The sequence below is a fragment of the Pinus tabuliformis genome, chromosome J (assembly GCF_031772625.1).
Source record: "Pinus tabuliformis cultivar Carrire ecotype Pingquan chromosome J, CPIR1, whole genome shotgun sequence".
In the NCBI taxonomy this organism is placed as follows: Eukaryota; Viridiplantae; Streptophyta; class Pinopsida; order Pinales; family Pinaceae; genus Pinus; species Pinus tabuliformis.
The window spans coordinates 1,380,612,883-1,380,628,129 of record NC_142295.1 but is presented as its reverse complement, the minus strand read 5'-3'; the positions used below and the strand labels follow the sequence as shown (position 1 = coordinate 1,380,628,129).

The 15,247-nt window shown below is 32.7% G+C and overlaps 1 protein-coding gene across 1 annotated transcript; it reads right to left on the bottom strand.

Annotated features, from left to right (window-relative positions):
* Positions 1–12,218: 12,218 nt before the first annotated feature.
* On the bottom strand, positions 12,219–14,842 carry LOC149232492 (putative anthocyanidin reductase). Its single transcript, XM_089376497.1, has 5 exons — positions 14,563–14,842; positions 14,032–14,201; positions 13,100–13,300; positions 12,624–13,000; positions 12,219–12,532 (listed from the first exon to the last, which is right to left on the bottom strand). Exons 1-5 carry the CDS (start codon positions 14,702–14,704, stop codon positions 12,391–12,393), a joined length of 1,032 nt encoding a protein of 343 aa, XP_089232623.1. The 5' UTR covers positions 14,705–14,842; the 3' UTR covers positions 12,219–12,390.
* Positions 14,843–15,247: the final 405 nt, after the last annotated feature.

The window sequence follows — 15,247 nt, the reverse complement described above, 5'->3', positions numbered from 1 at the left end:
AATTGGTCATACACGTTGATTATATTTATTCAGTGGAATTGAACATAGTACCCCTTGACATATGTAGAGTAATGGATTGGAAGCCCTTATATCTATATGAGGGATGAAATCTTCATGTGGAAAACTAATGAATACCACTCAATCAAGTATGGAAAACCCAATGTCATAAATTCACACATGATCAAGTTAAAGATATCACTAGAAAGTGCTAGACAAGCTAATAAGCTAATTATTTCTAGTATGAAATATGTTTTACTTTTATTAAGAGTAAACAAGTCCAATGATGAGTCAATATGAACAAGGGCATCCCTAAAGGGGTTTTCTAAATAGTAGAAGCATCGATTTGAGGAGTTTGTATAGTTATCATAAGAGTGTTTCATGAGCCTAAAGGAATACCATCGAAGAGGGAATTGGAGCAAAAGTTCCAACTATTTCTATACTCTTTGTTGCCGAAAATTAGGTTGTATATGGAAATATGCTCTAGAAATAAATGAAGTGAAGAATAAATTGCAACAATTGTTAGAGTAGAGTGTCATTTAAGCAATCACCTTACCTTCTGGGTCACATATCATAATTTTACGAAATAAGGACATGATGTCATGAATGTTGATTGACTACAAAGCATTAAACAATATTACACTCGTGAATTGGTACCCTATACCTAGGATTAATGATTTACTAGATTGGTTGTAATAGGAAAAATACTTCAACAATTTGGACCTCAAATTCAATGGGATACAACCAAGTTTTAATGAAAGAAGAATACATGTGGAATACCACCTTCAAAACCAAGAAAAGTTTATATGAATAGTTGGTCATTCCATTTGATTTATGCAATGCACTAGGTATGTTCATGAGATAGATGAATGATGCATTAGACTCATATCTAGATTAATTTGTTATAGCCTATTTGGATGATATACTGATTCATATTCTACTTTGGAGGAGTATCTCTCACATATTATGTAGGTGTTAGAGACTTTGAAAAAGCATCAACTGCTAGTTAACCTCAAAAAACGTGAATTTTTTTGGTCAATTTTTTGTGTATTTGGGGTATGTGTTTGGTGCAAGGGAGATTAAAATAAATATCATGAAATATGTATACCATCATGAAGTGGTTGGCTCCTACAATTATCTCCAAAATTAGAAGTTTTTTTGGGGTATTATAGTGCCTGGAAATTTTCATAGCTTGATTTTCAACAACAGTTGATCCACTCAACACCATAACAACAAGGGGTTCTAGTTGGGGAAGAATCAAGAGAAGTATGTGGGTGAGATAAAAATAAAAATTAATGAATCATTAGTTCTCACATTACCAAACTTGTATAAGGTTTCTAAAGAAGATAAAAATGCAAGTAGGTCTGTCATAGGAGTGACCTTGATGTAAGGAGTTAGGTGTGTATGTTATCCTTTTGAAGTATTTCATGGGGTAGTTCTAAACTACCCTACCTATAACAAGGAGCTCTATGCGTTGGTACAAGATGTTAAAAATTATAAAGCCTATTTAATGGGAAAGGAGACCATCATCCACATAGATCCACAATGGTTATAATATTTGGTGACCCATAGTAAGGTACAATGTTAGACCATACATAACAAGTGGGTGGGTTTCTTGCAACAGTTTCATCTAGTCATCGTGTATAAGAAGGTAAGCACAAACAAGTTGGCAGACACGCTTTCAAGGCCAACTACATCCAAAATTATTGATTTGGTAACTTTTATGCACATGGATCGTTTAGCCCATGGTGTATACATAATGGAATAGACAAACTATGAGGACTTCAAGGAGGTGTTTTGGTAGCTATAGGGCTAGAGTCATGTAAAATTTAGTGACAACATAACAGACTATCATCTCCTAAATGGGTTACTCTACAGATTGGACAAAATTTGTGGTCTTAAAGGTGAAAAACTACATCCTATCAAAGAGGCTCACACCTCTGAGGTTTGAATATAGTTTGGTGTTGGTAAGATAGTTTCCAACTTATAAATGTATGTGTATTGACCTAGAAAGAAATAAATATACCACTATACATTACAATATGCACACTTTTTTGTACTAACTGTCCCAATACCATGAAGTAAGGTTTATACCATCCCTTACCAATATCCACAAGACCTTTAGAAATCATTTCCATGGATTTGTGGGAGGTTTACCAACAATAATGAAGGGACATGACTACCTATTTGTGGCAATTGATAGGTTCAACAAGATGTGAATTCTCATGCCTTGTAAAAACACCATCAAAGGATAAGAAGCAAAAAAATATTTCTTTCATGTTTGGTTGCACTTTGGGATACTAAGGAGCATGATTTTAGATAGGGACACCATATTTCTTAGTGAATTTTGCACTATTTCATCATAAAATATGGACACAAATTTGTATAGGCATACAACATTCCGCCACAAACAACTAGAATACATAAGTAGTCAATATGACTTTGGTTTAGCTTCTGAGGGGCCACATCAGAAGAATTTGAAGACCTAGGGTGAAAATATGATCTATATACAACATGTTTATCATAAATAAATACACACTTCCATTGGTAAGTCATATTTTGTAAATTTCTTTTGATATTTTCCACCTTCAAGCTTGGTCGATGTTGTATATGGACAAAAGGGAGGAGTGAGGGAGGACCTCATAGGATATGCATTAAGAACATAAAAAAATATTGAGAAGATTAGACATATCCATTTGTAAGTACATGAAACACAAAGGAAGTCCTAGGAAAAATATAAGGCCATCCATGATCAACATAGAATAGAGAATTCATTTAGAGTGGGAGATAGATTTTGGTTACAATTGAACAAGGAAATATTATAGGGTCCTAATAAGAAGATTAATACTTTGTTGTATGGTCCTTTTGAGATATTAGAAAAGTTTGGAAATAATGCCTATAGAATCAATATACCCACATAAATGCACATTTACTAAGTAGTGAATATGGAGAATATCAAAATCTATGAGACTTTCACGTTAGATTAGGAAGATTAGCGAGTCCCACCTTCCACATAGGACTTAGAAACATATGTGACATAGTTAGTAGAGGATATAGATTTTCATAAATATTCCATAACTACAAGATAGGGTTAACGTGACCTTTGGTAGATTGGGTTGAAAGGACAACTTTTAGGAAAAGCAAAGAGGTACTCTAAGGAGAAGATAGAGGAAAATTTTCCTCACATTATCCAATAAATATTTTGGAAAATAAAGAGTCTCCCTAAATATGTGATTTGAATTTGATAATTATATTATTCTTCATTATTGTTGATACTTTTAGAGTGGAAAAGATCAGAGTAATAAGCTTGTAGGGCCATTTTAATGATGGGTCCTTGTTTTGAGAGTTGGAATCTGAAACCCTCTTGGGCCATTTTGAGGAATCAAATGGCAATTTCTGGTGTCAAAATTTTTTCACTTTAGAAATGAGCCCAAAGATGTTTATCTACACTCAAATTCCTTTCCCACATGTCAATTGGAGTTCAAATGTAAAAATTAAATTCATCTTGCAATGTCATGTGATTTATTTTGTTAACCACCATGGTATGAGAGAATGCAATGTCAACCCCCATTACTCAAGCAAATGGAGTTAGCCATGTGTGGGTGTTCAAGAAGACTCTAAAAGGTCCAAAATTATAACTCTAGTTAAGGGTTGATGGAATCAAACCTTACCCTTAATTGGATATCAACCTATGTTAAATATCAAGCGACTAGAAAGAGTAGGGATTCCATTTTGTGCTATTGTACTTTGTTCCATAGTTGAGTAGAGAAACTATGAGATAGAAGTTTTAGAGTGGAACATAGGTTTTTAAGGTTTTTACGGTGCAGGTCTTAGGAAACTCCATAAAGAGTGCCTCTTCCTCTATAATTGTATGTTTGCAACCTAGATAAAAGAGAGTATATAAGCCTCACCTTCTAGTTGGATTTTATACTACAATGCTTTCACAAGATAAAACTTGTGACTAATTGTGGATGGTGTGTGTGCATTTCTTTATGTTCTTTGTTTCTCACATTTAAGTTATTTCATTCATTTAAGTAGAAAATCAGCTATTAAAGGATCTAAAATATAAAGAAAATTTAACCTATATTATATAGATTTTAGTTATTTTATCAAATCGATTGTGATGGACCATTCTAGTGGAATATTGACAACAATTTAGAGATCAACTTATAGATGTGAGGGATCATGATAATCTCTTTTATTTAAAATTTTAGTTTTGTAGCCTTCAATGTCCTTAGATTTCATAATTGTGACCCGCCTAAACCCAAAACTCAAGGATTTAACACTCTATAGGAATCATTGAAATAATACCCAAGGTGTCAAGGATTCCTAAATAACTTGAAGATAATCCTTCAAGGGTATTGTATTATTCTCTTCAGTTTCATTAATTAAATTTTTCCTTGAAAATGTTCTATAATCCAATTTAGAAAGGTGCGATAATTGTTCTTGCTTTCTATTTGCATGGAACATTTTATTCCTTTTAATAAGGGTTTGCATATATTTATACCAAGTTTTAAAGATTCACTAAAAGTATCCCTAATGGACTTTAGTTATATTATTCTTTTTATGTAGTATCTCCATGGAGAACCTATATATGGAAGTAAAAAAGATCATAATAGAGGCATTAGAATTTATCCTTATATGTTAGGTGGTTTAAATCCATATTTATAATCCTATAAGAAGAGATAAAGAGTAAAAAGGGTTGTAATAGAGGTATTATAATTTTTCCTTAAAAGTTAGGAGATTTAAATCCATATTTAAATCCTTTAAGAAGAGATAAATATTAGTTTTACACTTGTCAAAAATACAAGTGTATTTTATTATAAATTTTCTTTCATGGGGATTTTGTGCATGGAAAAGTTTAAAGTTAGGGTTAAGGTCTATGACCACATTCAAGGTCAGGGTATATCAAGAGGTCAACATTAAGTATTTGGTTATAAATAGGGGTATCGAAAATCCCATAATCCACAACAATACCATCTAACCCATGAATACAAGTAATTTTGTTAGAGTTTGGCCACTTCACTACACCATTGCAAATTATTAGACCCTGCGAATTACAAAGCTTGATTAGCTTGGTACCAAACAAATCCTTACTCATGTCTTCAAATTTTCTTATACATATATAACAAAAGAAAAATTATATATATATATATATATATATATATATATATATATGGAGAGAGAGAGAGAGGGAGAGAGAGAGATATTAGTCATGTCTTCAAAATTTCTTATATATAAGAGATTTGATTCCTCTTAGTGCATGCTAGATCTGTCCGTAAGATGGATCTATATTGGTAGTTATAAGGGACTCATCAAACCTTTTCCAATGATAAGTTAAACTAACACATCCATATAGATTAAATGATTGATAATTGTAAATAAAAAAAAAATACTTATTGTAATTTGTAACTCATAAAAATTTATATAAGTAAAAAACAAAAAGCTATTAGAGATCCTTAATTTCATCCATTAAATTATATATAAAACTAAAAATATTAAATTATATATATAACCCAAAATATTCTCATATGATTAAATCTAAATCATCCATAACTTTTTATTTTTAAAAAATAAAAATTCTTTTTACATTGTAAAGTGTTCCCCTCTTAAAAGAACACCCCCAGCTCCCACTCTGTCAAATTTAACACCATCGATGTTGTGTTAGATGATTGAAATATTATCAGTCGTAACTCCCACTCTGTCAAATTTAACACCATCGATGTTATGTTAGATGATTGAAATATTATCAGTCGTAAGATAAGTTGGTTAATTGGTTGGTTAGATTAGTTAGAGTATGTTAGTTGTTGCATTTCCTAGTTAGTGAACCCATCATTGCATGAGTTTTAGTCCACTGTAGTCCTCTTCCAAGGTATGGACTGAAGCTATTTTCCTGAATGGGGCTACCCGAAGGGGTAAAATCTCTGAAGATGCTCTCGAAGATTCTGCGAAGAGCTATTAAGCCAAGCAAATCTGGAGGCGGCATAGATCTGTTAGGACTGAAGCTAAGCGAGAGGACAGGTAGATTGAGGCAAACCATATGCTATAATTGTCTCAACAATTTTCTATTTTCTAGTTGGATTCCATTTAGGAATCTCTGCTTACACTAGATGAAGAAAGGGCTTTTCTACTGATTCAAGATTTGTTGGTTTTATTTTTTAGCTGCAAAATGCACAACATATTTATTGGCATTTGCTGTTTGGTATCTCTGTCTAAAAGAAATTGTAGCTATGTTGGAAAGAAATTGTCTCTCGTCTATTTGGGTAAGGTTTTAAATTTGCTCATACTGCCTTGTTGGAGACTTTCAACAAGATTATCTACTATGTCAAACTACTTTAGTAATGGTTCTTAAGCCTCCTTAGGGTTATGTTCATTTCGAGCATGGACTCAACAATGTGTTGTCCACATTACATTAAATAATGACAGAATTACTGATGGTTTCAAATGTATTATAGGAAACATTGAAGATTTAAATTGTCGAGATTATCCTATCAAGCACTTTACCAATCAAGATTATTCTATCAAGCACTTTACCAATCATATATATATATATGCACTATATGTTACAAAGTCTTTACAGATTCACAAAATTATTAGCATTTCTAGCTTATTTGGAGAAATGATTTGAAAATAAACTAAAGCATGCTCTGCCATCAAGGCTACCTTTCCATCTCTCGTCTATCTGGGTAAGATTTTAAATCTGCTCATAATGCCTGGTTGGAGACCTTCAACAAGATTATCTACTTTGTCAAACTACTTTAGTAATGGTTTCTTAAGCCTCCTTGGGGTTATGTTCATTTCGAGCATGGACTCAATAGTGTGTTGTCCACATTACATTAAAGGCTAAGAAAATTACTGATGGTTTCAAATGTATTACAGGAAACATTGAAGATTTAAATGGTCGAGATTATTCTATCAATCACTTTACCAATAAATTATTATTATTATTATTATTATTATTATTATTATTATTATTATTGAATATATATATATATCTGCACTATATGTTACAAAGTCTTTACGGATTCACAAATTATTAGCATTTCTAACTTATTTGGAGAAATTCTTTGAAAATAAACTGAAGCTTGCTCTGCCACCAAGGCTACCTTTCCATCTCTCGTCTGTCTAGGTAAGGTTTTAAATCTGCTCATAATTCCTAGTTGGAGGCCTTCAACAACATTATTTACTTTGTCAAACTACTTCAGTAATGGTTTCTTAAGCCTCCTTGGGGTTATGTTCGTTTCGAGCATGGACTCAACAGTGTGTTGTCCACATTACATTAAAGACTGACAAAATTACTGATGGTTTCAAATGTATTACAGGAAACATTGAAGATTTAAATTGTCCATATTATTCTATCAAGCACTTTACCAATACATTAATTATTTTTTTCATATCTACACTATATGTTACAAATGCTTTACGGATTCAAAAAATTATTAACATTTCTAGCTTATTCGGAGAAATGCTTTGAAAATAAATTGAAGCTTGCTCTGCCAGCAAGGCTACCTTTCTATCTCTCATCTGTCTCGGTAAGGTTTTAAGTCTGCTCATACTGCCTGGTTGGAGACCTTCAACAAGATTATCTACTCTGTCAAACTACTTCAGTAATGGTTTCTTAAGCCTCTTTGGGGTTATGTTCGTTTCAAGCATGGACTCAACAGTGTGTTGTCCAAAATACAATAAAGACTCACAAAATTACTGATCATTTCAAATGTATTATAGGAAACATTGAAGATTTAAATTTCCCAGATTATTCTATCAAGCACTTTACCAATAAATTTTTTTTCTTTTCATATTTGCACTATATGTCACAAATGCTTTACGGTTCACAAAATTATTAGCATTTCTAGCCTATTCGGAGAAATGCTTTGAAAATAAATTGAAGCTTGCTCCGCCACCAAGGCTACCAAAATCTCTTGAATTCGACGACAATTTATTCTATTGCATAATGTAAGTTTCTCTTCCCCTAACCTCAGTTCAGTTTTCTTCAACATTATTATCATAAAGCCAACGTTTCCAAATTATGTGTTGGTATCCTTTCTGGCATGGTAGGCTTGGCCTAAAGCCCATCTGTTCTCATAGTTTGAAGTATAGAATTACTATTATTGGCAGTGATGTGTTGTAAGAAATTATTTGTTCTCTTCAATAATTCGCACTCTGTATATTGAGTCCCAAATGGAAGACAACAATACCAACCCAATTAAGTATGAGAAAATGCACCTAGATATAGCTGTAATGTCCATATCTGTGGTGCCAGAACAGAGAATGAGCAAGTGGAGGCATTTTTCTAATGGTGTTATGATCTTTTTGGTGTTTTTGTTTTGAATTTTCGGGCATTGTTCAAACAACATTCCAGTGAAGATTTGTTTGGTGTACAAATTTGTGTTACATATCCAGACATGGTTGCACGTGCAAAGGAGCTAATTGAGCAGGAGTGTACTATTGATTTTATTGATATTATAGAGGTAATTTTATGCTTGCTGATAATTAACCCCATCTAATGATACGTTGTAAGTAGCTATTTTCTGTCTAGTGCCAAGAGAAATTGTAGGCTCCCTCTGTGAGAATAAATTTTTCTTTGGAGACTTATTTATGGAAAATAAAACTTTTAAACCATGGAATTGTAGAGAAATCTATTTAATAGGAAGTTATTGGAAAATGTTAGGAAGCATAATCTTAGACCTTTAAAAACTCAAAAAAGTTGGAAACGTTAGCAGCCTTAAATTTTGAAAAAATTGGAAATATTGAGAGAAATCAGATATATTTGAAACAGACCAGAGTGTTAAGGATATGTATCTGGAATCTTAAGGCACTTTCTTAAGGGTAAATGACATATTGTAGGGCGTGTTAGAACTTTACCATAAACAATGATTTTCGCTTGATTATTGTCATTTAGCTTGTGCATGAGCTATGTGCTAGATCTAACTTCACATAGTGATCATTGTCAGTTTCTTTTGCTATTAGGACTAATGGAGTTTACAAAGTTTGATTTAAAAATAGTCTGTATTCAAAAGCATCATATGGAGTGGGTTTGCTTCTATATCTTGGATGGTCATAGAACATAAGTATAATTTTTCTTTAACAAGATCAAGAAGCTATGTTATCAATCTTAATTTCAATCATTTGTCCCTAATGCAACAGGGACAAGCTTCTGAATGGGTGTTGTTAAGACCGACATTCCAGTGAAGATTTGTTTGGTGTACAAATTTGTGTTGCATATCCAGACATGGTTGCACGTGCAGTGGATCTAATTGAGTAGGAGTGTATTGTTGATTTTATTGATATTACAGAGGTCATTTTATGCTTTCTAATAATGAACCCCATCTAATGATATGTTGTAACTGCCTATTTTTTGTTCGGTTCCAAGAGAAATTGTAGGCTCCCTGTGTGAGAATCAATTTTTCTTTGGAGACTTCTTTATTTAAAATAAAACTTTTAAGTCATGGAATTATAGAGCAATCTGTTTAATCTGGATGCAAATCTACATCAGAGACTTATTCGAGGTGTGGATGGTTGCTTCCTAAATTTTATCAACACATTGAGGCCAGTTTCAGAAGGCCCACGAGGAAGTGGTTGGCTTAGACTCTTTGATTCTCTTTTGGCCAAAATTGGCAAAATTGTGACAAATGAGATTGCTCTGACAAGCTTTAGTAAAACTCCTAGTAGCTTCACTCTTAGAGATTAGAAAATTTTTGTAGAGCATTTCTTGCTATTGTAGTTTCTGAAAGATTTTGGTAGCCTTGGTGGCAAAGAAAGCTTTAGTTTATTTTCAAAGCATTCCTCTGAATGAGCTAGAAATGCTAATAATTTCGTGAACCCGTAAAGAATTTGTAACATATAGTGCAAATATGAAAAAAGTAATTAATTTGTGGGTAAAGTGATTTTCTGCAGAGCATTTCTTTCTATTGCAGTTTCTAAGCACTTTGGTTTGTTTCAAATATATATGATTTCTCTCAATATTTCCAACTTTTTCAGAATTTAAAGCTGCTGATGTTTCCAATTTTTTTTAGTTTTTTAAGGTCTAAGATTATGCTTCCTAACATTTTCCAATAATTTCCTATTTTTCCCCGATATATATGAGGAAAAATTAAGGGAGGTAGGTTTATATGAAAAACTTTTCCTAAAATGAAATGAAAATCATATACCGTAAATCGACAACTATTTTATATAAATTGAATTTTGGGTAATTGGGAATGTAATCAGGCATGACATTGTGGAAACATTTTTCTATTAATAGGAACTTGTTGTGTAAACTTTTTTCTCTTTTAGGGAAAAAAAGGGAATTTATGTTTTGTGAACCTAGTTGGCAAATTAGACTCCAATCTCTGGTCTTCACAGTGGGAGGATTGGTTAAGGTAATGAACAATGTGGTGGGTAAATTTGAGTCATGAAAAAGTGAAAGATAGGTACATGGCCAATATTTGTTAGTTATATAAACATATTATTGGCAAAATCACACTAGTGGGAGGATTGGTTAAGGTAATGAACAATGTGGTGGGTAAATTTGAGTCGTGAAAAAGTGAAAGCTAGGTACATGGCTAGTATTTGTTAGCTATATAAACATATTTTTGGCAATGAAAATGATATACAACGACTCAATCAGAAACTAAATAGTTGTGAAAATATGTAAATTGAATTTTGGGTAATTGAGTCAGAAAATAAATAGTTGTGAAAATTTGTAAATTGAATTTTGGGTAATTGAGTTGGAAACTAAGTAGTTGTGAAAATATGTAAATTGAATTTTGGGTAATTAAGAACATGCTTTATGCACATTGAATATATTTAATATCCCTTTTTATTTATTGTTTTAAAGTATATTTGTTAGGTATATAAACATATTTTTGGTAATGAGAATGATATATTCAACTGGCAACTAAATAGTTGTGAAAATTTGTAAATTGGAATTTTGGGTAATACTAAATAGTTGTGAAAATGTGTCAATTGAATCTTGGCTAATTAAGAACATATATATTTAATATCCCTTTTTATTTATTGTTCTAAAGTATTGATAGTGGCACTTATTTAGATGTACATATTAGAGTGAGGTTCACTTTTATTTCTGTGTAAAGTTGTATACCACATTTCTTTTAGAAATAAAGTATGTACTTAATAATTTATTGTCATTATTCAAAGTTATGTTTTTACATGTATCATATTTTATGTGAATCTCAATTTGATGAGACATGTTGAGCTCATAATGAGTTGAAAATAGGAAAAGACCTTAAATAAATTAAAATGAAGAAAACATTAAAAATTAAATTAAATGAAAAAATATAACTCATGAGAAAAATCTTAGTCTAGACATAAAATGCAAAGTCATACAAAGTCATTGTTATACATGTAATAGTCAAATTATTAAAAGTCATATTTCATCAATAATTAATTATGGGATTTTTAAAATAAAAATCACTTTTATGATAATTTAATTATTTAATTTATAATAATAATAATCAAGGTCATACACCTAAATGCCATTTGAGATCACCCATAGATTTGAATCTTTTACATAAGCAACTCTCTTTTTCAATTTGAATCATAAAGATGTATTGAGTCCAACCATATAAACATGAATCCATAGGAAACTTTAAAATATTGTAGAAACTATTTATCGAAGACATAATATTAAAAATCATATTTCATTATATAAAAAAAGATTAAGATAAAGATTTTTATAATAATTTAATAATATAGCTTACTCTGAAGCCATATAATGAATTACTCTACCTTTTGATTTTGAAATTATAACATTGAATAAAAAATAGATACACATTTTTTAACCTATAAGCACATTTTTAGCCATTATATTTAAGATATATTATATTTTTGGAAGTAAAAATACATTCTTTAACATATATATTTTTGACAATTAATTAATTAATTGAGGAAAAAAATTCTAAATATCTAAATTCGAATAATTATATTGTAAACATTATAATCATTTATCTTTATATTTTTAAAATAACAAATAGAATTTTGTATTTAAATATTGTATGGTCAAAGCATATAGCTTGAAATTTTATAATCCATCAAAATTGACTTATTCATCATATTGCATGTAATCATTTTTTTTATGCCTTACTTGCAACATCTGATGCAATTGCTAATTTAAAATACACAACATCTATCTACCTAACCCTAATTTGAAAATCAATTAACCATTCACTCATTTCACATTCATATTAATTTCCACTTCTACCTAACCCTAATTTGACAATCAATTAAAAATTCACTCCTTTCACATTCATATTAATTTCCACTTCGTCTTTTAAATGGTTATTCAAAGATGAAACTTTATGTGCAACAGCTTCAACGGATTGAAGTGAAATGAACATTCTGTCTGCGATATTATTCCCACCGATACTCATTAAACGAGTGATAGTGTGGTAATTATTAAAGAAGCAATCCCTTCGTCTTCACGTATTCAACACTATCATCCATGATCTCGTCCAACCCAAATTTGAAGGAGAAACCGCTCTCCACCAGCTTCTTCGACGAAATGTATACCTTTGGGATCGATGGCACATCGTCAAACCTGTACAAGCATTTCATTACTAGTGATCATATTTAAATCCATAGTCGTAATAATATGAAAAATGCCATACCCTACTGATAATGATACTCACAGGGTAGTCACATTGTACTGCGGATAGCGTTTGGATAAGTAGTCTGCCAGCTGTGGGACAGATATATTGATGGCACTGCAAATGTAGCGGCCCTCTGCAGAGGGGTTCTCCATCAAGAAAATATGAGCACTGCATACGTCATCGACGTGAACCAACGAAATAGCGCCGTATATGGTCTGTATCCCCTTCAAAGCTGCTATGTTTTGGTTGTTGCCCGTGAGGAGAGAAAGGGTCATCTCAACGGTATAGGGGACGATGTGGGTAACGGCAGATCCCGACACAATCACAGGGTTGATGGTCACCACATCCAGCGCCGCATCTTCTTTTCCATACTGCACCGCTGCTTGTTCTGCAAGCGTCTTGGCAACGCCATATGCCTACACAATCAAGCAATAAACAACTGTCACACATTTTATTTTGTCAGCAACACAGCAACAACTGCTAAATCTTCTAACGCTTGATAATGTCTGGTATACCCAGGCAGGGGGCTTTTTGGTTCGGAGGAAATCCACGTCTGTCCAGCTGTTTTCGTCAATGTACTGATTCTGCTCCTCCGACTCGTTTATGCAAGCCGTCGCCGTAGACGATGTGACAACCACGCGCTTTACGGTTTTGGCCTTCGTGCACGACCTCAGAACATTCAGCGTTCCCTCACATGCCCGCTTTATCAAATCGTTCTACACAGCGGCAATTTCACGTTGCTAAATGTGAATGACCGATGACAGAGATTTGCCCGTCAAATACAGTTTGATTTGCTGGTCAAATATAGTTTAAAACATTATACAGAGAGGGTAGTCCGCCAAATACAGTTTGATTGGCGTGTCAAATATAGTTTAAAACATTAATTAAAACATTATATAGAGATGGAATTTGGGGTGATTTGCTAGTCAAATACCATAGTTTAAAACATTATAAGATCGGCAAGATTATTTTTTTGAAATTGTAAAAACGGGTAAAGCAAAAAGGCAGAGAAGGTTATTGGAAAGAGAGAGGAGGATAGTCACAAGATAACACAAATAAATCACATACAATAACACAAGTACAAGTTGCACAAGTTGTAGATGTTTTTATTGATCACACAATAAACCAAAGAGGATTTAATTTTTTCCACCCCCAATTCTAAAATAACTTGAAATACAACCACACTATATTGGACTATGATTTAAATTGACTCTAAATTTAACTAACTAAATCTTCTTGATTCAATGATTAACTTATCTTAACAAATATATGAAAACTATAAAATTTTAGCTAAATCTTCCTGATTCAATAATTAACTTATTTTAACCAATATATGAAAACTATAAACTTTGAAAAATAGTTCTGTTTTGAAATTCTACCCTGTACAGGAATGCAGATATGTTAATAGCATGTCGTTGGGGGCAATTGAAGGGGCGAAGATACTTACCTCGGGATCTTTGGGAGCGAAGTCGACGGGACTGGCCACATGAAAAACGGCACCACAGCCATTGATGGCAGCGTCGAAACTGCCTTCTTCGATTAGATCTGCTCTGAAGAGCTTGAGCTTCTCCCCAGATTCTGAAATGTCCAGGAGATGCTTCACCTTTGCTTTGTTCTCTGAAATAAGTTAAGCTGGTAATGAAATAATTTTGGGGCCAGAAATTTTGATCGAAGTTTCATTATTAATGTTCAGAGCAGTTTTACCCAGTATTAAACAAATGCAAAAATAAATCAGTTTATAGCAGTTTTGTGATGACGAAGAAATAAATCAAAAATTGCATGTGCTAAATCTCTGGCTTATATAATCTCTAATGGCCACATTCTGATAACTTTACCTTTCATTTTTATTTTTAATTTTACAGCATGATTCAACGGCTCCCCAATTTTACAGTGCTTAAATGGATTCCCAATTTTACAGTGCTTAAATAGATGAAAAGAGGCAAGTTTTGGAATAAATGGAGGCTGAGATTGAAATTACCCGGATCGCGCACTGTAGCATGGACAGTGTAACCCTTCTCGAGTAGACGCTTGAGCAACCAGGAGGCAATGAAACCTGTCGCTCCCGTCACGCAGACAATGGCTGGTGGACGTTCTTCGCCTCTGATGGCTGCAGCGGCCATTTTGAGGAGATTGTTGGTTCCTTCAATGAAATTAGAGAGACAAAGGATGAGAAATAGAGGCCATACGTTTCTGTGTGAGTGCGAGTGCGAGACAGATATATGGTCGTGTACATAAAGAGGAGGTAAAGGTGAGTATTCATTCCTGAGGTTTTAACCTCGAGAGTAAACCAGGTTTCAATATGTGTTCGTTGACTTGAAAAAAACAAACCCACACCTATGTCACTTTGATGCGGGCGGGGGCTACCTTGGATATTATTATTATTAACCAATATAATAAATTAATCATAAAATTATTATATGGTATTTTATATATATCATGTGGTAGCCTTCATGTTGATAATTAAGAGACAATAGGGTCAACAAAACCCAAAATCTTACACACAAAACCTCCGACCATTTTAAAACTCGATAACCATTCGATAAGAACCCAATTGATCCGAAAGTCCTCAAAGGTATCACAAGAAACTTGTGCGACACTTATCTACTTCACGGAGCTGAAAATGATTATAAACCATTGGTCTATAAAACTTCGGGTCCGCTCTT

Bases quoted from the DNA above. Each gene is read 5' to 3' on its own strand.
- LOC149232492 (XM_089376497.1), bottom strand. From the start codon at position 14,704: ATGGCCGCTGCAGCCATCAGAGGCGAAGAACGTCCACCAGCCATTGTC. The intron at 14,202-14,562 runs GTAATTTCAATC...AACTTATTTCAG, and splicing joins TGCTACAGTGCGCGATCCGG to AGAACAAAGCAAAGGTGAAG. The intron at 13,301-14,031 runs GTAAGTATCTTC...GCCGCTGTGTAG, and splicing joins TCGCTCCCAAAGATCCCGAG to AACGATTTGATAAAGCGGGC.